The sequence below is a fragment of the Athene cunicularia genome (genome assembly GCF_003259725.1).
Source record: "Athene cunicularia isolate RWA chromosome 5 unlocalized genomic scaffold, athCun1 chr5_part2, whole genome shotgun sequence".
NCBI classification, from domain to species: Eukaryota; Metazoa; Chordata; class Aves; order Strigiformes; family Strigidae; genus Athene; species Athene cunicularia.
Window position 1 is genome coordinate 10,359,702 of NW_020799102.1, and position 24,525 is coordinate 10,384,226.

Here is a 24,525-nt window from a genome sequence, read left to right on the forward strand (position 1 = left end):
GGCAGCTATCTTCTTCGCTGGCATCCGTCGTCTTTGCTTCACTGCTCTCTCCAGACGGCCAGGGGGCGGGGGGGAAGGGGTAGAGAGAGGGGCAGAGAGAGAGAGAGAGAGAGACCTTTCTTCTCCCCTTTGATTTATACCCACTTTCCTTGGGTCCGTCCCCTAGGTCGAACCACAGACCTACGTATCCCATGTACAGGGAGGGGTCAGGTGTTTCATGGGATGATGTCACTAGCATGATCATGACAGCCCTCGTTAGCATATTGAGGGGTGTTAACTTTAATATGCATTTCGTGGATAATGAAGCAAAGTTCATTCACCGGACACATGGCCCTTGAAATCTGCCCAGGTGCCCCAGAGCAGAGCCGTCCCGTCTCCACAGGGCTCTCTCCCCCAGATACATCGGGCAGCGTTATCAGCTTCGGCCTCCACAGAAAGCACCCTGTGACTCATGGTTTTGTCTTGCGAGTGTTTGAGGCAAATCTTCAATCAGCCTCAACTTTTGCTTTCCCAGGCTCTTTGTCTTAGTTTTTCACAGGCCTGGTTTCTAGGCTCTCACACCCTGAGTGCATTTCAGTGCAGTTCAGGTTCCCTGGGATCCTTTCAGAGCAGTCTAGAGTCCAATGGTAACCTTTTAATCTAGCCTGAAATCTCCCAAGTGCATTTCACTGATGTCTGAGCCATTGATTACTTTCTGGGTGCTGTTCTGCGCTCTATGTGCACGTCCTAGGGTGCTTTGTGTTCTATCCAGACTCCGTTGAGTGTCTTGAGGTCTGTTTGGCAACCTCCAAATGCCTTCTTGTGAGAGCTGAGGAACATACCAGTGCTTTTTGGTGAAATCCAGGGGCCACTGAGTACTCTTGCATGCTGTCTGGGGTACTGCGAGTGACCTCCAGGATGGTTCAGCTTTCTCTGTGTACCTGTCAGTGAGACATCTGAATGCCTACAGTGCTTGCCAGGGTGGTGCTCATTGCTGTTACTGGGAAAAGCAACAGTCCAAGAGACACCAGGTGGCCTTTGAGGGAAGATAAAGCATCCAAGTATCTCTCAGGGCATTCCATCTTCCCTGAGTGTCATTCACTAAAGCATTGTCTTGAGAGCAATGCTCTTGCATTGATGTAAAGAGACCCCTCTACAATTCACTGTTACCCACAACATCTGAGTGCCTTTCTTTTCTATCAGAAGACCTCAGAGTGTCCTGTTCTCCATCTGACTGAATGCCTAGCCTCACTGTACACCTAACCCTAAACCTAACCCTAGCAGTGAGCCACCTCCAGTGATCTATGATAGCCCTCTGATGCGCACCACGGTCTTCCAAGAGCCTTTTGGTGGGTTCAGGCAAAGCCCTGAGAAATCTGAAGGGTGGGTTGGGCATCCATGTACACCTTGCTGCTGCTCAAAGGTGGAAGGGAGCTTTCAACTGTGCTACAGATGCCTCCAAGTGCCTTTGGTGAATGTAGGCACCTCGCAGTGCCAATCCATAATGTTATTCTTGATGAGGGTAAGGTAGGTAAAAATGAAAGTTAGGTAGTAGAGCAAATGCAGAGCCTCGGCATTGGTGGATCTGCCAAGAAAAATGGAGAGCAAGGAAAAGCTTTCAGTTCTTCCTGCTTCTGCTTGGGAATGCTTGCTGGAGGTTTGTTCTTTTGGACTTGGGCTCTGCCTCGGGCAGTATGTGAGGGAGATCATTAGCTGTCAGAACAAGCCCAGAGCTCTGGTACTAGTAAGACTGTGAACTTGCTGCAAAAGAATATTGAGTGCTACAAACAGCCCTTATTACTGGCCACTTCTGTGTGGGAGGCCTAGGTGGTGGCTACCAGTTTTGGTGCTGGGCTCTGGTGAGAAATAAGTTTAGGTGGTAGAGCAAGCACAGAGCACCGGTGTTGGTGTAGTTGTGAATAGGCTGCTAATGGAAGGTGAGGGACAGCAACGTATTTCAGTACCTGCACCTTCTTTGTGGAAAAACAGGAGATTTTATCTTTTGAATTTAGGCTCTGGATAGGTTGAAGGACTATGCTTAGGGTTAGGGTGGGAGTTAGAGGTCTGGATTAGGGATAGAGCCATACTGATTTTGGTTTATTGTTAGGCTCTATTTGGTTCAGCATTAAGGTTGGGTTTAGGGTTAGGGCCTATTAGATTTAGTGTTAGGGTGACATTTAGGGTTATGGCAAAGGTTAATTTTACGTCCCTTAGGGTTAGGGTTCAAGTTAATAAGGGTTAAGGTAAGGGTTATTTTTAGAGCCATTAGGGTTTGGTTTAGCCTTATGGTTAGTGCCTGTTAGGGTTAGACTTAAGACCGTTAGTGTTAGGTCCATTAGGGCTAGGGTCAGGTTCATTAAAGTTAGAGTTAGGGCTAGGTTTAGAGTCCATTAGTGTTTGAGTTAGGGCCTGCTGATTTTAGATAAGTGTTAGGGGCTATTAGGTTTAGTGTTACAGTAAGATTAGGATTAGGTTTACAGTTAGGGGTTAAGGTTGGGGCCTATTAGGGCAAGGGGAGAGTAAAGATCTATAGTTAGAGGCTTTTCTTCCTCCAAGGCAGCACTGATGGGACAGATTTAGTACATACATTTGGATGCAAAAGTATTGATTGCACTAGGAAACAGCTTTATAAATATAAAACCCAGCTTTGTATTATTTATAAATATAATTTCTCTTTGTAAAAAGGGGACAGAAAGAAACCACTCTTAGAGCAGGGCAGTAGGTCACAGAGTCTTTTAATCATTAGTTCTTTAAAATGGTTTGATTTTAAAAACACTGAAAGCTCACAGATTTTGCGTGTTTTGGTAGAGAGCTGAGCTTTGCCCAGCACACAGCTCTTTTAGCTCAACTGTAGCCTCTGCTGGATCATCCCAGTGTTGCAGATCATTAACTGATTTTTAAATGGCTGTTAAGAATGTGAAAAGAAGAATTGCACTGTTAGTGGTCCCACTGCAATACCAGAGTAAATTCAGAATAAAATTAATGTCTTTTAATGTAAGAAATATTCAGTTGTGACATCATGCTGGATATCACACTGTGCCGTGCTCACTGATGTAGCCCAGGAACTGTACTTTCTGTATTGAATAACGTAATAGAACTAAAACACTTGGTGAGGTTTTTTAACTTTTTGAATTTTTTTTATGGATGTGGATGGAAATATCTTCTTCACACCTCTGGAAGTGCAAAGGACTCTGTAGATGCTGTACATTCAAAGGCATGACATAGAAGGTGGCCTGTACTTCTCAGACTTGCTGTTCTGTGTTTCTGCTTTTCTATGGATGAGAGAATAATTGATTGCTTCAGGACCCTGTATAAGCATCTTCTGACAAAAATTGCACTTGGCTGGGGAGCATGGGACCTGTGATGAGATTTCAAGAGCAAGCAGGCGCTGCTGAGTGGGTGGCAGGGAGCTGAGTGATGTCCTGGAGACATTCAGTGGCAGCAATGCAGAAGTAAAACTATCCTGCTGTGAAACAGTATAGGCAGATCTTAATTTTCTCCTTCTCCCTTCCCTGCAAATACTTGTGCAGATGTCAAAGTTATTTGCTAAAATCAATATACAGGTGAGCAGGAGGCCTGTTGCCTTCTCCTTATTGGATCTCCCATATGTTGTGGAGGGTTTGGGCTGGGAGAACATCCACGCATGTGTCTGGAGGTGAGAAATGAAAGTCCTCTCTGTTCCCACGCTGATTTGACTTACCATTTCAGATTAAAAATTCTCTAATGTTTACATGACAACTGTACCTATACTCAAACTCTTTGGATTAAGTAGTGCTGAAAAGATCACCTCAAGGTGTTGCTAAGTCTTACTCCTTTACAGGATAAATCACTTATATTTATGACTGGATAAATAGCATACTTTTTTTTTCTGAGACTGTTCCATTTAGTAATTTTAATGTTTTGTTTACATAAAAAAGTAGGATTTGGAAAATCATCAGTGTGAGAGTGTCACTCTAAATTCAACATTCAGTCCAAATTAAATCTTACTTAAAAACTTGGTTTTAGCAATTTTATATTCTTGGAAGTGACAGCACACATCTGCAATACTATAATTACATTATAGCCTTGCTTACTAAAATACCTCAAAAGAACGGAAATAACATTGCCGTTAAAATATACTTTGTCTGTAAGAAGAACTTGAATAGTTTGTATAATAAGAAATGTCTATAAAATAATTCTTCCTATTTATTGTCTGTAATTGGAGACAATGTCACTGAATGTTATGATGTCATTAGAACATGTGCACATTTTTCACCTTGTATCTCCAGGAAAAAGGTCTGACCTTTCAAAGTATGCTGTTCAACATCAGACCACTCAAAGCTGCTGTCCACTGAGCTTGTAGAGTGCATCTTCAAATACATTACTGAATGGAGCAGAAGTCTAATATTTTTTCCCCAAGCTTGAAGAAGCAATTTGCAATGCCCATACTGCAATTTGTAACAGAAGGTAGCTGAGTAATAACCTTCAGTGGGGTTTTGTTAAGGTTTGCCAGAATTTGCTGGAGTGGGCTGGCAAACTGGCCACGGGAGCTGAGGTTCTTCCCATTAGTGCCAGTTGGTGCTGTGGTTTGTAACACAGTCCTTGGCCTCCAAATTTCCACTGGGCTAGAAGTGGGTGGGGGTGGGAATTGGTCATTCCCAAATTCCAGGATTACACTCCTTTTTTTAATGTGGTGTCTAGAGGCATAACCAATCGGCTGAAATCTTTTCTCCAGTCAGTAAAATGTGTACCTTTTATTGCTGAAACACATTAAGGCACTTTTCTGGCATGTGGAAAGTCTGACATCTGGGTTCAATTCTGTCTTCAAACCTGGCAAAATGCAGGCTGAGCTCAGATTTCACTGCAGAGTATAAAATTCTATGTTGTTATGCAGTATAGCCAGACTTTCTCTTGAAAAGCCATATTTCAGCATAGATGCATCTTTGCAAGAGAAAATCCCAAATGACAGGTATATTCTGGTACAGAATTACATGCTCTGTGAAGGAATCATAGTGTTGCTTGTGCCTCACTTTGTGCTTTTCATCAGCTTAGGACGGTAGGCCTCAGGATATAAAAGGTGTAGTGTTTCTCAGTGGAGCTCCTCAGTAACGATGCTAAGGTTGATTCCAAGTTTTTGCAATCTGTCTCTGCATTTAAAGAACTGCCTCTTGAATTGGCACTTTCACTGTTGGTAGGTAAATGGCTTCCACAGTTAGAGACATTTAGGATCTTTATTCTGTTGTGCATAGATGCTTCAGTGGTACAGGGGGGCACCATATGATGAATGAAGCTGTACATTTTACTGTGGTACTTCAGTCTTAGAAATGAAAGCATGATCTGCTGGGGGAGGACTCTATTAAGTTGCTTCAGTGTACATAACAGTGTACATAACATTTATGTTATAACTTCATTATATTTATGTTATAACTTCAGTGTACATAACATTTATGGCCACAGGGGCAACAACTGAGTAACCTTACCTGGTTGAAATCATGTGCAGACCTGATTGGAATAAATTATTTTAGCTCTATTAAAGTTGCAACAGGAACAATTTTCCACCAGCTGACCCTTTTTAAGACTCCTTCAGGTTTTTATCAGGTTCTTTCTAAACTGGACTGAAACAGACTACTCCCTCCCAAGCTGTTTTATGTTGTGTGCTCAGCCTAGTAGTTAATCAGATGTACAACAACTTTGTGCAGAATTAATGCAGCGTGCTCAGGGGTTGAAGGCATTTAGGAGAGGAGCACTGGGGCTGGGGTTTCTGTGCTGGGGCAGCTGTGACCGGGGGGCACCTGGTCTGTACTAGCCCTGGGCTAATGCTGCCCAGCTACACATCACAGTGAAAAGACTAAAATGGGGGATTAGATATCCTCTAAACAATTCCTATAAAACTACCGAACAGCTATGATGCTTCAAAAAACTGCAATTGAATTTTCATATGCCACCTTTCATTCTAACCAATCTTATTGTAAAGTTGATATATGCAGCAGCTGAAGGCACTTACTGCACATTAATTTTTATTGGTGTATGTACAACTGTATTCTTCCAAATGCAAAAATGACTTGAATTCACCTTCTTAACAGACAATGGAAGGAAAATTCAGACTTCTATGCATGAGAATTTGTAGAAAGTTAACTTGGATTTTACAGAAATGAATATTTTCCCTCAAAATTATTTATAATAAAAATTATATTTATTCTGCCAAATAACAGAATTGATATTGTGTTATCCATTGCAATTTGAACTCTTTAGGTTCAAAAACCCCAAATACATCAGGATGAAGTTAGTAGCCAAAGAAGGTAGCTGTTTGATAAATAATTCAGCATAGAGTTTTATTTCATAGAATCACAGAATTGTAGAATCGTAGAATGGTTTGGGTTGGAAGGGACCTTAAAGCCCATCCAGTCCCACCCCCCTGCCCCAGGCAGGGACACCTTCCACTAGCCCAGGTTGCCCAAAGCCCCGTCCAACCTGGCCTTGAACCCTTCCAGGGAGGGGGCAGCCACAGCTGCTCTGGGCAACCTGTGCCAGGGCCTCACCACCCTCACAGGGAAGAATTTCTTCCTTACATCTAATCTTTCAGTTTAAAACCATTACCTCTCCTCCTATCCCTACACTGCCTCAGAGAGTCCCTCCCCACCTTTCCTGTAGGCCCTCTTTAAGTACTGGAAGGAATTTCTTTGTTAACTAGGTTGTCTGGACATACTAAATCCAGGGAAATAGAGAGGACTGAACTGTTCATTTTGGACAACGTACAGATTTCTAGCATATCTGAGAAATGCAATGGTTTAGGGTAGAATGTGTCAGAAAAGTGGTTTTCTTATGAAATGACAAAAACTATTCTATGTTCTTCCAAAGTGTAGGAACCTAACTGAGAAATGTTCTGAAACAATCCCTTTTAAATGGCAGTGAAACAGGGAGGGATTTAATGCTTCTCAGTGGACATACTGGCTGAGACAGGGAAAGACAGGGAGGTTTTAAATATGAAAACTAATCCTCATCTCTTGAGCAACAGCAAGAATATTCCTAAAGGTATACTAGGACATAATGCTTGGCAGAAAGGGGAGGGCCACTCCAAAATTCAAGTGCTGTTTTTGTTGCTCTAGTCTGCCTCTTGAATTTGTCCAGACTAGCAGAGGGGAGAGAGGGAGTGGAAAAAATCCCCCTCTCGTGTCCATTGCAGCTGGATCATCCAGGCTGTGGCATGTTTTGTGCTGAGAAGGAAGCATGGGGCAGTTCGTAACTTGTTCTCCTGCCATCTGTGGGCGTTCTTTCCAAACTTGTACACCAGCCTTCTGTCCACTCGTTCCAAAATGCCGATTTTATAATAGTAACTGCAGGGGTGAAAAGAAACAAAGCAGTGGAGAAAGCAGTATAAGTCACACTAGAGGAGTTCTTTACATGGACTTGCAGCAGAACTCACAGAGTCACTGTGTTCTTCACAGTCAGAGGGATCCTCACTGTTAAATTACTCTTCTGACTTTAAGGAGCTTTAAAATTTCCCATGTGCCGTGGGTATGCCTTCCAGTGTTTGAAAAATGAAAGAATTACAAAGAAATGTGTTCTTTGGTTGGTTATATTTTTCCTGTTAGATTACCACAGTTTCAGAAGTTTGCCAGTGTTACTGCTCCAGCAAAAAGGGTCATTCTGTGAGTGGTCACTTGGCAAAATTCTCAACTGAGGTAAAGTGTGACAGCTTTGTTGTCATCAGTAGAGTTACAACTCTACTGGTTTACATTTAGCCCTGTGTTACTGTTTAGAAACAAAGGAAACTGGGTTCTATTTCACGATCTATAGAATAAACATGAAGAAAATAACCAGACACCCTGCACCTACCACCCCCCAACACACACCCACACCCCCCTAAGTTTTCAAGATTGTTCTGAAAAATGGATGCTGAGGTAGAAGTCAACTGAAATGAGGAGCCCTGTTGCCTGTTAACTCATCGGAGAGATCTGCTCAATTTTTCATATGTCATTTTTCTTCCTTTGTCCCCACATCTTTGCCAAAGCTTCTGATTTAACAACCAAAAAAATGTCTTGTCCCCTGTCTTCCCATTCCAGCATGCCACCATTTTCTTCAGGAGAAAGGAGCAAATCTCTTACAAATTCCCACAAATGAGAATTCTGCAAGTCTTGAACAGGAAGAAGACAGATATTTAGTTCATGTTTTATTACTCATGCCAAAGTACTAAGGCATAGTTGTATTTACAGTTTGTTATCAGGTTGTCAACCTCACAAACCAATTGCACTTATCTCAATTCAGCTTTCAAAATTTTTGTGCATTGCTCCTCTGTAACTGGATCCAAACTACTTGCCTTAAAAAAAAAAAAAGAAAAAAAAAAAAGGGTCATGCAAATACCTGTGATGGTAGAGTCTGTTTTTTTACTCCAGAAACTAGTGAATTTTACTGTCTTGCAAAGTTTATATCATTCATAGTTTCTGTTCCAGGTCATCAATGACTTCAACACAGTATTTAACTTGAAGTTTTGAAAGTAATTTTCAAGTTAAAGTGTTTTAAGTGAAAGATTGCAACAAACATTGGCTTGCCTGAAAATGAGACAATAATATGAGGAGTTTTAAAGCCTATTTCCCATCATTTCTAGATCTCCTCTGTTATTACAAGTCAGTTCAAAAGTTTGTTTTAGCATCAGATGTTGTAGAAATAATGGGGCTTAAATAAACAAGCCAGCAGAACTGTTAGATGCATCTATTTCTTTAACTTCAGATTAGTTACTAGCTAATCAAGCTGCTGGGAATTAAATGAATGTTCAATCCCAACACTGATCACAAGCATTTAAAAATAATGTCAGACCCCACACACACCCACACAAATTCTGAGAGCAACATAAGAATAACGACAATTATAAAAATATTTGGGGTTTCTTATTTGTTTTCCTGCATTTAAAATCTTTTGGTTATTTTCAGCTTATGTTTTTCCAGTAACTCTTCCACTAAAATAGCAAGAAGCCCTTTCAAAAGGTAAACAGAAAAGGAAATGTGGCTTTAAGAAAAGTACCTCGTACCTCAAGTCTCATGATCAAATCATGAGAGCTGGCAGAACTTAAAAGCCAAACCTCCGTGAAATTTTATTTGTTTGTGGTGTTGTTAAAGTTTCTTTTGATAACCACATGTAGCTGGAGAATTAGAGCAACATAACCTGTGTAATCTTAACTCCAGGTTTGAGTTTCTGATGTGTACTTGTTCTATCACGACTGTGACTGTCTTGGCCGTTGATGTTACCTGCCCTCATGCCTTCCTTATCTCAGGGTGGGACTGAACAGCAGAATAACATGGTGAGAAGTGAAGAAGGAACTCCTGAGTCTGGCGGCAACTTGGTCAAAAGGTCATCTATTCAAACGCCATGAACATGAAGTCAAAGTGGGACTGTGAGCTACTATCTCTTTAATAAAGCTCTAGCACAAGGTAAACCCAAGTGAATAATTAACACCCAGCTGTATGGATTGCAGCACAACAAAACATGACTTTTTTTGTCAATGCTCTGTTCAAAATACTTGGATTCTGTAGGTATGTGGAATTTGGTGCATGGTGTGCATGGATGAAATGTACCCTTCTGCTATGTGCAGCCAGCAGATTTCTTGGCTTAGTGATGTGCAGTGCTTCTAAAAAGTCAAAATGGCCTCAGCAGACAACATGCTTGCAGAGGGGACCAACACTTCAGCACTGTCTGTCTCAGTATTGTAATAGTGCAGACAACAATTAGAAGAGGATAATGAATGACAGCAACTGGAATGATTATCAAAGTCTGCTAACAACACTTGTATGCAACCACAGAATCATAGACTAGCTTGGGTCAGAAGGGACCTACAAATGTCATCTAGTCCAAGCTCCTGCAATGAACAGGGACATTTTCAGCTACATCAGGTTGCTCAGAGCCCATCCAACCTGACCTTGAATGTTTCAGGGATGGGGCATTCAGTACCTCTCTGGGCAACCTGTTCTGGTGTTTTACCACTCCAGTGGTTACAAAAAAATTGTATCTGCTTGGTACACATCTAGCGAGAAGGGTGATCATCTGTGACATCCTGTGGGAGTGACTACAAAGTGAAGAACCACAAATCCATTTTACTGGATAAATGGCAGTGGGCTAAAAATAACAAAATAGGGGAACTTTTGTGAAAATGGGCTTTAGTTTTATATTCTTATATCCCATTGTGTTTATGTTTCTAAGAGCTGACCTCTAAGAGTTTATTTTGCTGCATGTGAAACCATAATACTCACAAAAAGATGGAAGCAAGATGTCTGTGTACATGCAGGGCTACCTGAAGGCCTTATGCTTTCAGTTATGAAGGTTTCATAGCGTATTCAGAGTCTGCTGCTGGCCCAGAAGAGCATCAGCTAGAATTGGTAAAACAGTATTCTGGGATTCTTTTTTGGGATTTTTTTTTTTTTTTTTTTTTTGACTGCTTCTTTTCATATCGATGAATTTGTTCAGTATTCTTTTATTGGCTGAAGGGTTTGACCAAGGGAGTATCCCAAATTGCCTAAATCCTAATGTAGAATTCAGGTAAATTCAGCCAGCAGCACTAATGTCCCAGAGCCCATCAAGAGTTATTAGATTATTAGTGCTGGTTAATGCTAGTGACCACAGAACCAAGTGACCACAGAATATTCTGATTGTGTCTAGATGTAATCAGACACCTGATATTTTGCTACTTTTACCCATTTGCCTCCTCAGCAGATAAATAACAAGCTCAACGGTGTTTAAGATCAACAGGATCTGTATTTCTGACTGTGTATTAGTCCACCATACTACCTCCCACAAAAATTCAAAGCATTCTCATGGAAATGAAGCTGTGCTTCTGCCGTTTTGGAATCTATGGACAAAAGAACATCTTTGCTCTGCTCAGTACCTGGCTTGCAGCCTCAGTGAATGTACACAGCCTCCTGGGATCCTGCTTCTCTTCAAAATACCAATTCAGAAATGTTGGGATCTCTGCTAATCACTACTTCTCTACATACTGCAGATATTTCAAGATAAACATTAGAGAAGAAGTATTTAAATGGCCTGGATATTTTTTTTTTCATTTTTAGAAATGTCTTGAACTGCTAAATATTGCTAAGCTTTGAATATAGTGTCTCCTGTTGAGTGGAGAATATTATGTACAAACAAGCTGACTTACAGTCCTTGGATGGCTTTGTTTCTTCTGCACCAGTAAAAAAAAGAAATGCCTAAAAGGGAAAAACATAACCCAGTGTTCACAAGAATAACTTCTGAACTGAAGTTTAAAGCCAAGTCCTGGCCCTTTGCAGCTTTGCTTATTAATGTAGTTCAGAACAGAAGTTGTAAAGAACATGCAGACTATAAATCCATGAAGTAAGTTTTCAACTTACCTGCTGCTAAAATTATTTGTCTCTCCCACTACTCTGACTATGTCTGAGGGTTGGGGGGTTTTTTAACTTTTGGGATTTTTTTCACATGTATTAAGTTTCCTTTCCCTCTGGTCCCTTTCCATTTGTTTTTTGCTGTCATCTATATCACAGTTTCTTTCCCTTTCTTTACACTTAGTTGGTCCTTTCTCATTCAGCCCCTGTCCCTTTAAAACTACTCCTGCAGTCTTCCCTGCCTCCTTCCTCTAAGCGAAAATCATCTCTACTGCTGGAAATCAGATCTTCACATGGCTGGATCTTGTCTGTTTTAGTAGGACAGCATCACCTTTTAAAGGAGTCATTACATTCATAAATAAATGCGTTGCACATACAAATCTGCTTTCAATGAACTTAATTCATGTTGTGAGTTGGGCATGCAAAGTTGGGAAAAGACAGAATGAAGCCTGCTTGTGCAGCCATAGTTTGGTCCATTGGTATGTTGTGGCAAGGTCTTGAATTACTGGACTACATACTGCCTTTCCTCACAGGCCTTGTGCAGTTCATAAAAGTGGATATGCACGAGCTGTTGTATTAAATTTACTGCCAAGCGTTCAATCTCTGCACTGACTATAAATGTTCATTTTATTAATGAGCTTTTCTCCCCAGCTCTGTATTCTTTAATTCCCTTAATAACATCCTTATCTCCCTTAATAACATCCTTATCTCCTGCATTCAATAATCTCCCTCTGAATGACCTCTGAATGACCTGTCTGACATGATACAGGAATACTGGGTGGAAGACAGAGATGACAGTCCCACAGGAGAGCAGTGCCAGCCTAAAACACAGGGTTCTTCTGTTCTTCCAGGAGCCTCCAGTCTTTCTCACCTCTCCCAGTCTTACCCGTCCTAGTGACCACAGTCTCAGTCACTGCACAACCCTACTTCATTTTGATAAGGCTTATCCACATATTTTCTTAGGCACTGCCCTGTCCCTGCTCTTCCCAGTATCTCAGTGCTCCTGTTCCTTTCCGCTTCAGCCTTCCCCCACTCCATGGTCACCATGTACCAGGTCACCCTCCACTGTCGCCCCCTCCCTTTCTGGTCCCTGTGCCTCACCAGCCGCTCTCCCCTGGGCAGCTGAGGTGGGTGAGGTGGCCAAGCTCCGGCACATGTAGCCCAGCAGCTGCTTGCCATTAGGAGCTGCTGGCAGTGACAGCTCCCTCAGGACCCTCCAGGACTTGCACGCCCAAGACTTCTGTTCTTTTACAGCAGCCCTGTGGCTCCAGTTTGGTTAAATACTCCCCTAAGCCAGAGAAGGCTTGAGCCATTGAGGGCTCCAAGCAGCTGAAATGCTCCTCAGTTTCTCATTGCTAGAGCATAGGGCAATGACCTTCGGAATCTCCCTGCTTAGTGGAAACTCTCTTGCTCATAACCTCACAATGGACCCTTGTGGAATTACCCTAGCTTGGGGTACACACTAGTAGTCTTTGGGGAAGAGTGAATATAGAGTAAGGGTGTCTGCAGCAGAGATTTCACTATTTCCCTTAGAAAAAACTGTCAATAAAATAGTTTTTGAACCTAAATTCATTTAAGCAGTAATATATCTTCCAAGACAAGGTTGAAAATTGTAAATTAAAATTGTTTCCATACAAGAACATCACTAAGCATACCACTAATGAGGTGGATTAGCAGTGTGTACTGCAGTGTTAATAACCCCATAAAAGAAAACTTCTTGCTTACTCTTTAAGAAGCAGAGCAACCTTCATGACTTTGAGTTACAGGAATAACAATGTGTTACGGCTTTCTGTATCCAGTCAGGATATAAACCTGGATGATGCCAACTGACCAGTTTCAGTAGAAAGGCCAAGGAGAGAGCAGTGCTTGGGATCTGTTTGGAGGTTTGACTGGCTCACAGAAACGAGCCTGGTCTGCGTGGGATTGTGAAGCACAAAGTCGCACTGAGCTGGTCTTCTTCCTGCCCTATTTCTGTGTGCTTCTCAATGCAGTATCTAAGCTGCCCCTGGGTTTTGCCTTTCTTCAGTGCTCAAGGCTGTGGGTCCCTCATTTTCTGTTAACATGAAATTCACACAAAAACGCAATGCTTTTTGTTTTGCATTTGATTTCTGCGATACTAACCATACATCTTCATATTCTGTAAGATAAAATACAAGTATTTGCCACAAATGACATGTAGGAAGTGTTCCTGGGTCATAATGCACAACTGTAAGCTGCTGATTTTAAAGTGGGAAAAGGAAATGCAGTTGGCATCCAGTTTTTACTGGTCACAGCAAAACTGCAACCATTCACAGACATTGCACTTTCTCCAGTATTCTGGGTGGATGGATGTCCAGGAAGAATAAGAATCTACAACACAGTTGACAAGAAAGAGGAACATTGCAATGCAAAGCTTACAGTGCACTTCATTTTAATAAGCATATATTTGAAGGAAAACTTATCCCTCTTCCTTCTTCTCTTATGACTGCAGTCTTCCTTCCTTATTCCTCTAGAACACATCAGACCCTGCCTTTTGTGGTTTTCTGTCTCCTATTGTCACAGGCTTTTGTATTTTAAATATTCACATTAATTGTGTGAGGCATTTCAAGAGAAAGTGCTTACATGTGAAAAAATAGAAAATGCACCTCTTAAAATGGAATTCAAAAAATTTTAAAGAGATCAGAGTACAGAACTTGTGAGAACTTAACAGTCTGTGATAAAAAGGAGTGGTGTGTTCCTAGGCTAAAATAACCTCGGGTCTTAGATGTGAAAGTACTCTCATTCAAAGACACCTAACTACACTCTGTGGCAGATGGCTAAATACCATTAATTTATTATTATTTTTCTCATAATTCCAGCAAGTTCTTTTGCTCCTTTCATCTAAAATAATGTTGTTAATTTTGTCATAGGGAATATTTTTTTGTTAGATTAGAAAATGAAAAATGTCTTACTCTTAACACACTTATCTTCACTGGAGAAATATTTCTCACAGGTCAAAGGAAGAGTGGAAGAGCTTCTAAGTAAACCTGACAATCAATTGTAACCTAAAACTACTTGCCAATTAAATGCCCAATTTTTTAACAGGCTTATCTCCTTACCAATGCAGTTACCAGAAAGATGTGTGGAAACCTGCAACAAACATTGTGTTTCATTCTATAAAAAACATGTTTTAACTATTACTGATGTAAATTCTAGGTCTGGTATGATAAATGTATATGCTGTAGCTCACAAGCGTAATCTGTGACTCACACACTTTTTCTCTGAGATAGAAATACAGGCTCCTATTACTGAAGCTGCTTGGGCTTATAGTGACGGGCACACTCTTCGAAAAGCTCTGCTTTTTCTTTCTGTGAGCTAGGCTGACACATGCATGAGAAGGTCTGATCTTGCAGTCTTCTTATGTTGATGATTGGAAGAATTACAGGTAATGGCAAGAATGTCCTTTCTGTATCCATTCAGATAACATTTGGGGGAAACAGAATTCAAGTCTGCATCTTCAAATCATAATTTTCATTAACTCGTTACTCAGTTTACTTCTATTGTTTTAAGCCTTTAAAGATGACTAATTCCTCTCAGGTGAGATTCTCAAGCAGCTACAGAAATCTCAGCCTTGAGATATTATTGCTTTAGGAGTTTTAAGGATTCTAAATTGATTTTGACTATCTGTAATATTTATTATAACACTGGAATGGCACAGTTACAAACAGTAAATAGCAACAGAAAGTCAATCAAATACATGAATAAGAATACTGTAAAGAAATCAGAAAAGGTTAAATTTATTTTCACATCTCAGCATCATACATTTGACTTCTACTTCACAATGTCTTAGTCCAGTCATCCGTTATTTATTATTTATTTTTTCCAGTGCATCCTGAACAGTTCATTTTAGGCATTGCTTATGTGTTGTAATTCAAAATAGGTTATGATAACCAAGTGAAACAAGTGAAAAAACAAGTGAATTGTATGTGTCTAGACAGCCAGTTCAGGGCGCAAAATGATGCAAATAGGCTGGATCGGTTTCCATAGTAAAATTAATTCAAAGAGTTCAAAATTGTGACAGAATAACTGAAATATGGATCTTACATCCTACATGGCTTCTGTAAAGTTATTAATACTTGTAATTATAGGTCCTAAAAGTTTACAGAGGAATTTGTGGTCCCTTTCATGAATCATTCCCATGCTATAAATATCTCCATATGTATGCACATACAGAATTAATGTAATAGTGAATGCTGTGTTTTCAATGCTGAGATGCTGCTGTGACATCCCAGCAAAGGCAAGAGGTGGGCAGAAGCTATGGTCTGACTTTTGGAACCTACACCTTGAGGATATTTGAATCTCAGATTTTATTCACCTCCTTATTTAAAAGGAAAATCAGATGAGCTTGACATTGGATTGGCTTTATGAGCCGTGCAGACTGCGCACACCTGGCTATGTCAGAGTCTGAAGGCTTCCCTGGGGGAGAATGGGAATGCTGGGAGCATCAGGCTCACTAGGCTTCTGCCAGGGCAAAAAATTTTTAAAAAGCAAGCTTTAAAATTAGGCTTGAGCTCTACGTGAATCCCAAATTCAGAAGCTGTTCAAGAAAAGCAGAAGGCTGAACTCATCTCTTTCTGAACCAGTCATGCTTTTTTTTTTTTTTTTTTAATCCTCTGCCAACGGCCTCCAGCCCCCCTTAGAAAAGGCTGTGGGGCCTCCCTGCAGGGCTGGCAGTGAAGCCAGCCCCATGTTCCATGGGCCACTCCTGAGCTGCTGCACCAAGTGAGCCCAGACCTCCTCACTGTATCCCATGGCAAACACAGCCATGGGACAAGGTCATGGCTTTGCTTACAAGAGCGTTGGATTGCTCATTTTTTGTCTATCTTAAGTCAGCATGAAAGCAAAGCAAAACTATTTATTCTGCCATCCCACAGGCACAGTGAAAAACCTTGAAATATTTTGGCCATTGGGCTTGAAACTTTGACTTGATTGTGATAAATATCAGCTTTGCTGCCAATATTTATATTGTCATATAAATGTCACAGCATGCATCTTTCATGGAACAGCACTCATCTGATCCAGTTTGCTTGTCTGCTTTAGCATTGGAAAGACTCTTATTTTTAATTTTTTTAATATTCCAGGGCCTCCTGAAGTACTGTTGTATATGACGAGCATTTAAAAGGTGCTGAAACCAAGACTTTACCTTTGTATGTGCTCTCACCTTTTATTTCTCATATCAGAGTTAAGTATTCAGGGACCTTTCCTGTCTTCTAAATGATGGACATGAACCAAGGTATTATGCCACTGTGGAAGAAAAGATCAGCCAAAACCAATGGCTCGACAAAAGATTTTCAGGTTTTCTTTTAGAGAAGAAGAAATGGGCAGGCAGAATTTTATACCACCATAAAAAACCTAAGGGCAAAAGATATGCAGAAAGGTAAGGTGGGCACAGGTAGATCCCCCAGTGACAGGAACATGCCAGAAATGGGCCTAAAACTACAACTTGAGAGCAAGGGAGGAGGATACCTGGCAGGATGAGGGTGGGTAGCTGAGGGTGCAGAAAGGACAGAATTCAGACCTTGCCCTTTCCATCATTTTAAGGTGATTTCCACTGCCTGTTCAGCAGCACTGACTATCTTGTACTTCTTGAGCATGGGTATTTAAAGCCTGACAGGGTCCAGCCCTCAGGGAATGGCCTTTGTTGACATAGTCTTCGAAGACTGCACAGGTTGTTTCAATCAGTAACTTGATTCCTGTCCCCTTAGTAGCTAAAGGGACACTACCAAAATGCCTTGCAGGGGATGTGGTTTTGTTGATGGTGACAAGCAAAGCTGTGGAAGGCAGTAAATCTCAAGCAGGTTCAGGATCCCAAGCCAAATCAAAGACAGCTAGATTTTCCTGGGATGCAGTGATTTCTGCATGGCATATGCAGGCAAGCTAATATAGAATGTGTGCTTAAAATTGGGGGGAAATACTGTATCAGCCACAGCAAAATTGTGTGGTCTGTTTATAACAGTTTTAATATAGGGCAAGCAGATCATTCCTATATAATCTGGCCCACCTTCTTGTCATTTGGGAAATATACACTTCATTTAGGCATAACATTTTAATTTTTGAAGCCAGAATTTCTGTATATTTCCATATTATTTTCCCTTTTTTCATCCAGTGCTGGAAAACAGAAGAAATGAAAATGACACAATATTTTTAGTGTCACAGATTTTAACTTCCTCTACTTTGTATTAAGAAAAAAGAATGCTCCCAAATAAAAATCCTGATAGATTCTGATTGCCAGAAATACAAAAACATTAAACTGACCAATGTGGGAACTGTAAGGGCAAACTAACCCTACAGTTCTTCTCACAGGAACCTGGAGATTGCTGCACTGTCCCAGACTAAGGTCCCTGTAAGCCAGGGCCCTGCCTCTGATCGGGTCTACTGGAACAATTTCACATTTTTGGAAAAAATATTATAGAAAGTTACTACTTTGGGCTTGTACATAAAAACACTAGTGCTCTTTCTAGCACAGGATCTGAGCCTGATGATAGCCTGTAAATCTCCATCTGTTTTTTTCTAGGCAGTTTCTTCCTAGGACATCACTTTTGCATCTGTTTAACCTTGAGTCTCCACTTTGTTTCTAGCAAGTGCAAAACAGGTTTTCAAAATGCACAGGGATCACAATCCTTAAACCTATTACTGTCACCAGAAGAAAGTGTGGCTTTAATGTTATGATGCTGACCTAGATTCTTTTCTGGCTTCAGAGCAAAGTGCTTACTTTTCTGTTCAAGGGCTGCTTGTGCCATGCTGATGGTACTGCAGTAGTGGCTTTACTTGTGTGTGCTAGACATGTTAAATGTACTCCTTGGCTACTGTGGAAGGAATGATAAGAGAACTCACAGGTTGGTTTAAATTTGCCTCAGGAGAGAAATTATTACAACCATGAAGGACTCCTGGAAAGCCTAAAAGCATCAAAAATTGAGCAATAGGAAACGAGTGGAGAAAGAAACATAGCTCCTACCCTGGTCAGAAAATGCTCATTACTTCCACAGCTCAGCTTTGCTTAGCCAGAGGCAGTCTGAGCTGGTTGTTGCACAAAGCCGTGTGTCTTAAGAGCTGAGGGTGAAGGGAAGCTCCTACAAGTATACTTGAAATTGCTGATATTCAGGGACCTGTAAAATAGGACATCTAGTTTTAATGTTAAACATCACTTATGTTTTACTAGCTTTTATTTTTTTTCCCCTTTTTCAGAATTTTACTGCAATGTATATAATTTCATTTATACGTTTTTCTAACTACCCTCTGTAGTCATTACCCAGTTACCCAGTTATAAGATGTTTTAAAATTAACTCCTTGCCGAGTAAAGATAAGACAGACCTTGGACAGTCTGAAAAAGTCCCCGAGTACATCCCTGATAGCAGGAAACTAAAGAAAACAAAGACCTAAGAAGACGCCATTATCAAGATAAGTGCTCAAAGCTGGAACAAACGGGGGCTGAAGGACGGATGAGGTCACTCCATGAGCATGTACGGACACGAGAGAGAAACCTGAAGTTCACTAAGGGACAGCGTGAGAACGGCTGCGGGGACACCTAAGGAAGGGAGAAGACCCTCACTCCATTTTTACTACACATGCTCAAACTATGTAAATGAATTCTGAGAATCCATTAGCATAAGACTGCCTTTTCTAAGAAATCTGATGCATATGTATGCTTTTTGTGTATATTAGAGAGTTTTGTTAGTAAGCGTGGCACTTGTGGCCCAGTGCTGTGAATAAAGAATCCCTGCTGAGCAGTTATACTCAGTTCTGACTGTGGAGCGAAGCTCTTTGTTTCAAGAGAGCTTTGCACTTAGCTACAAGTGGAGTTCAATTTACCATAATGGCTGGGGTACAGATGCTGCAGCACTGTTCACCTGGACGAATTCAGAGCTGAGCAGGTGTAGGGTCACAGACCTTACACTGTAGACAAGTAACAGCCTGCAGTAAAGCCAGAAATTGTCAAAATGCCTCAAACAAGCTGCTTTACCTTTGGCGAATGCGGATCTGCTGGTATCATAAATTCCCTTGGGATTATTTCAGTTTCACTGTTGTGGGTTTTGTATTCGGCATTGGTTTTGTTTTAAAAATTGGAAGAAGATTGAATAACAGGGAAATCTATAATAAAGATTAAGGCACAAGAAGAATTATTATTCTGACTGATCCAAAATCAGCTTTAAATTACATCACATCAGATATTTTAAAAATGCATGTTTAAATTCTAAAACAGAATACTTTCTGTGATTTCAAATTAAATTTAGAATTGTGTTCTAAATTGGAATGAAAACAAATACTAAAACGATATGTTTTTAAAAAAAAAAAAAAAAAAATCAGTTCCTGCAGGGCTTTAAATACAGTCATTTAGTTGAAACAAGACGATTTATATTCTACCTTGTATGTCAAATTTAGCAATATAGAAACAAACACTGTACTCTCAGTGGTCATGGGTTAGCACCATCAGAAGCCACGCAAAAAGTTCTGGTTTTTATTACTCAAACTGTGCCTTGGCAGGAAAGGGTTTTTTTCCCTAAGACCAGCAGTGTTCTCATGTAAAAGGACAAAAATAACTTTGGAAGAGAAAAAAGTTGCATAAAACCCTATTTTTTGCCAGTTCTCACCAGAAGTTTGGCTCAGATACATGAGTGGTTTGTGCTACCTTTCTCTTCAGAGCCTGTTCACAGAAGAATATCAGGACTGTTTAGGAATTTAAGCCAACTGTTTAGAAGGGAGAAGATTTCTGACAAGTAACACTTAATTAAGCTTCTGAAGAGGGACCTCGCCTGACATCAGGACATTTGTCATGAGTTCCTTCAGAGTTGGGATCCCCACATGAGATACATGTCCTGATAAAGCATAGGGTTTCCATGTGCACAGTTAGAGGATTGCATGCTTAACGTTGGCAGGTTCTGCAGTGGGGAACTCTTGTGTTATTAGGGTGCATTTCTACAGGCATACACTTCTCTGGTGGCTTTCAGAATACTATTTTTTGCCAGTTTAGTGTGTATGTATCTGGTCACTGCTATTCATTACAAAGTTGCAGAGCATCTGAGGGACTGTAAATCTCCCAAATTAAATTACCCCTCTGTTATAGAGCTGAAGTGCTGGGTATGTTTTCAGTGACAAATGCTGGAGTTCAAGCAGATGAGGTAAAAAAAAGGAGTCAAGAATCTGAAGCCACAGTTATCCTGCTCCTCTTAATGAACCATGCTCTCCTTTGGAAGTTCCTGTCCATATTAAGTGCATCATCTTTTCAAAGGAGGGGAAAGCATCACTTCAGCACCACACATAACAGAACCACAGCCACTACTTGTTACTACTCTTCCTGTGCACCTTTATTTGTATGGCCAGTGATATACTTGAAAAGGTCGGTAAGACTAGAAAATAGTATGCATACAGAAGAAGGCTCAGCAGAAGGTTCACAATCCTTAGCCTGATTTCTGCATGATTAATCTTCAAAGAATTAAATTCAAATCACCCCTGAGTTTTTGCACATTGTATGTTTTTATTCTATTGGAGTCTATCTACATACCTTTCTGATGATCACAGGTGGTGTAGTCATCTTCAGTTGTCCCAAATAACTCTGTCCAAGACAATAGAGAAACACAAACTGTTGTGTTTGACAGAAATGTGCTCTGAGTTATTGACTCCAGCAGCACCTTAAGATATTAATACATTAGTTGAAGATGAAAATATAACATTAAGGACTGAAGTTATAAGGCTACAGACATTATTCCCTTGCTGCTTATGTATGGATCTATGAGGTACCATTGCCCAGCATCACCTAAACTTCAGCTGAAGATAATGATGATCTTCTGAAAATTGCAGTGAAGGAAGGAACTGAGAAATTCCAGGAACGATGCAGCTAATGAATATACCATTGGTAGATTTACAAGAAAAATTATTGTAATAACACATTCCTAGGAACTTAATAATGCAAGCTATGTATATAAAAATAAGAGTGAGGAATAAACCATAAAATAATTAGAAACATGTAGTTGAGATTAACATTATGGTTTAATGAAATAATTGGTAAAAATTTTGAGGAAGTCCCCATGCAAATGTATGAGAAAATTTCATTCTGATCATAAGGCTACTCACTTTGTCCATAAAACACTGCCACAGATGTCAGCCAGTCCAGAGCATGAGATTAACAAAGTTTGAGAAAAAAATGTGTTTTCAAAAGAGATTAGAAACTGAGAATAATATGCAGAAAACTGGTTGTATGCTTCAGGGAAGAAGGTTCTTGCGACAAAAGCGAGATGACTGAAGAACAAAGTAGTTGAGAAGTGGTAATATTTCAGTGAAAGAAACAAGTGACTGAGGAAAACATGATTCATGACATGAACTGAAGTAGGTACAGAAGAGAACTTTTGCTCATCCCTTTCTCTTATACATGTATCACACATGTACATATGCACGGATGTCACGGTTCTTTATGACTAAGACTCACAACACCCAAGACCCTAGACCTCCCATAAGAAATTTAGTAGAAGTCGTGATGGTTTAGGAGACTTGAAGGAAAGAATTAAGTGGAATTTAAACTCACAGTTCTTTATGTTCTAGTTCACTTCTGCTTTCCTGTTTGGCAGAGACTGGTAATGTTCCACAGACTCACTGCTGTGAATGCATAAATGGACATAATTGTGGCTCTTTCTTACCTTTCAGACTTCAAACAAAACTGCTCAAGCCAGTTTTGGCTCTTTTGTCCCAACATAAGCTGCTTCTGCCTTTCATAACCAATTCCAGCTTGTGTAATTCCTAGCAGAAAGACACCTGAGATGGTTTGGAGAGTAAGATGATATTAAGTATCAATGTGTAGTCTAAAATTATTAAAAAGTCAAAAACTGTCCAAATAGCTGCATAAACTGAAGAAATGTGAAGGATTCAGAAGTTTTTGATGGATAGATTACTGCATTGAAGGAAAACACTGATTTTAGTCTAAATAAAGCAATGCTAAAATATGGAATGTGGAAACATTTGGGAGGCTTCTGAAATCCTTTAATATACTGGAATTCATATATAGAGCAAGGTAATATTTCAACATCACATTTTCATCTAATCATCCTTATTATAAATAATAATTATGAATGGAACATATGAGAATATAAACTATTAATCATTTTAGTCAATATGGTCAAAAAGTCTATGCATTTTTGCTAAAGGATTTAGTGTAGAATACCTCATACATGTATATGTGTGTAATCGTGCTTTTGGATGAACACCGTATATTCAGTGAGCAATATAGAATTTTAGAAAATTCGTACAAGGCGATTCATATGAAGATTCCAGGTCCTGTCTCCTGTGTAAAAGGATTACAAGAATTTAAGTTTGTAATGGCCCCAATCTGATTTTTTTATTCCTCTCAGTGGCCCACAGAGAGACAAGTTCCCAAAGTCATATTTATTTACAATTTAGAAAGTCAAAACAGTGGCATTTCTGTCAGTTCTGAGTTGCTGTAGAATGTAATCCAGATCTAAATAAGTACAAAATACTTATTTAAACTTTTCTGCAGTTGCTTTAATGCTTAATTCTAATACTTTAACGAGATGGTGCCAGTTTACTATGCAGAGAATTTTCAAATTCATAGGGCCAGGTGGAAAGAGGTCAGTCAACTGTTCTTTACTACAGTGCAAGGGTATTGACCCAAGTATCTCTGCAAAACCCAAGTATCTCTGCAAAACAATGAATTAGAGCTTCACTCAGGCTTACCCATCTATGCAAAAGAAAATATTTGTTTAATACAAAGCTAAAACATTTGTTGCTCTCTTGAAATCAACGGGAATTCTCTCAAGAAAAAAAAATTCACTGCTCATTAATCACCAAGGGGTGGCAGGACAGATACACGCAGAAGAGGCGGACAGAAAGTCACAGAAGAACAGGAAGAGCTGTGAGTCACTGTCAACCCACTTCTATAACGACAGGACATTACCAGAGATGTACCTACATCTGGGCAGTAGACGATCCCAGTTACTACCTCTGAAAAAGATAGAGACCTCCAGGACAGGTGTGATGAGAGGGATCTTCCCAACCATACCCTCTGCAGCCAGCACACTCCTGTTCCTGTAACAGTCATCCCCCCGTGTCATGAACAGCCCTCTGCAAGTACACTCTCGTGCCAACGCCGAGGGCAGAAATAAACTGCTGAAAGCCAACTGTCATTTTGGGGAGAATAGAATATCTCTGCAGATCACTGGAGTGACATGTTTTAAGAATGATTATGAAGATAACCTCTTCAAAGTTATTTTCCCCACTCTATACCTGCCTCCCCATATGTAAGATTTCCCACATATAAGTGTCTGGGATGAAATCTGAGTCCTACTCAAGACAAAAAGGATTCTCCCATCAAATTCACCAAGGACAGAATTTCACAATTTATTCCTACTGGCTGTCTACAGAAAATAATTTATATCTGACAGTTTCACAAGTTTAATAGTTACTTCTTACTAGAAATGCAAATGAAAAAAAAGGGGAGAGGAAGGTGAGTTTATTTTCTTTACAGTACAAAAAATTTCTCTGGTGACTTTTTCTAGGCTAGTGCTTCTAGTGGAAAAAAATATAATTTGGAAATACTCACAGCTTAGATAAAATATGTTACCTTGCAAGATTATAATCCTTCTTCCCTTGGGGTAAGATTTAGCTAGAAAAGTAAGAAGTTATTAGTATTTACATCATTACTATCTGAATGATAATGACAGATTAGTAGATTTAGTGTCCTGCTTGTGACTGATGATTTTTTGAACATGTCAGGTAGATTTGCTTGAAGTGAAATGATACCTGGTAAGATGGATAAACTGTTACAAGCAAAGAAGTGTGTGAAATAAAGCCATTGGATGTGGAAAAGTTCAGAACTAGTCTCGTGCTTAATTTTGTAGTTTATTTTGAGGAAAACTTATTTCTCCATGCTGGGAAACCTATTTTGTGAAGTGGAATGGCAGCTTCAGCCCCTGCTGAAGCCTAGACCTGGTCTTGCAGGTGTGGGGCAAGCTGCCAGCTTCAAACCCAATCAGCGGGCTTGACCACATGCTATGACAGGCAGCGAAAGCCATCTGGGAAAAGAAGAATCCTGTCTTACCCATATGAAGTTCACATTGCTGCTCCCATATGGATCTATGGATGTTCCAGAAAATAATGTTAATTACTAATATAATGAGCAAAGATAATCTCTTTTCAAATATTTTATGCAAACAGGGTATTGGTTTGAATCACATCAAATAGTATTTCACTATTAGCTGGT

The 24,525-nt window shown here is 40.1% G+C and overlaps 1 protein-coding gene across 1 annotated transcript; it reads right to left on the minus strand.

Annotated features, from left to right (window-relative positions):
• Positions 1-7,087: 7,087 nt before the first annotated feature.
• Positions 7,088-21,398, minus strand: ELF5 (E74 like ETS transcription factor 5). Its single transcript, XM_026850194.1, is given in 9 exon segments — positions 7,088-7,292; positions 7,893-7,931; positions 7,933-8,092; positions 9,159-9,308; positions 11,102-11,150; positions 11,597-11,600; positions 13,430-13,652; positions 20,821-20,947; positions 21,390-21,398. Coding segments are annotated over 9 exon segments (966 nt in total).
• Positions 21,399-24,525: the final 3,127 nt, after the last annotated feature.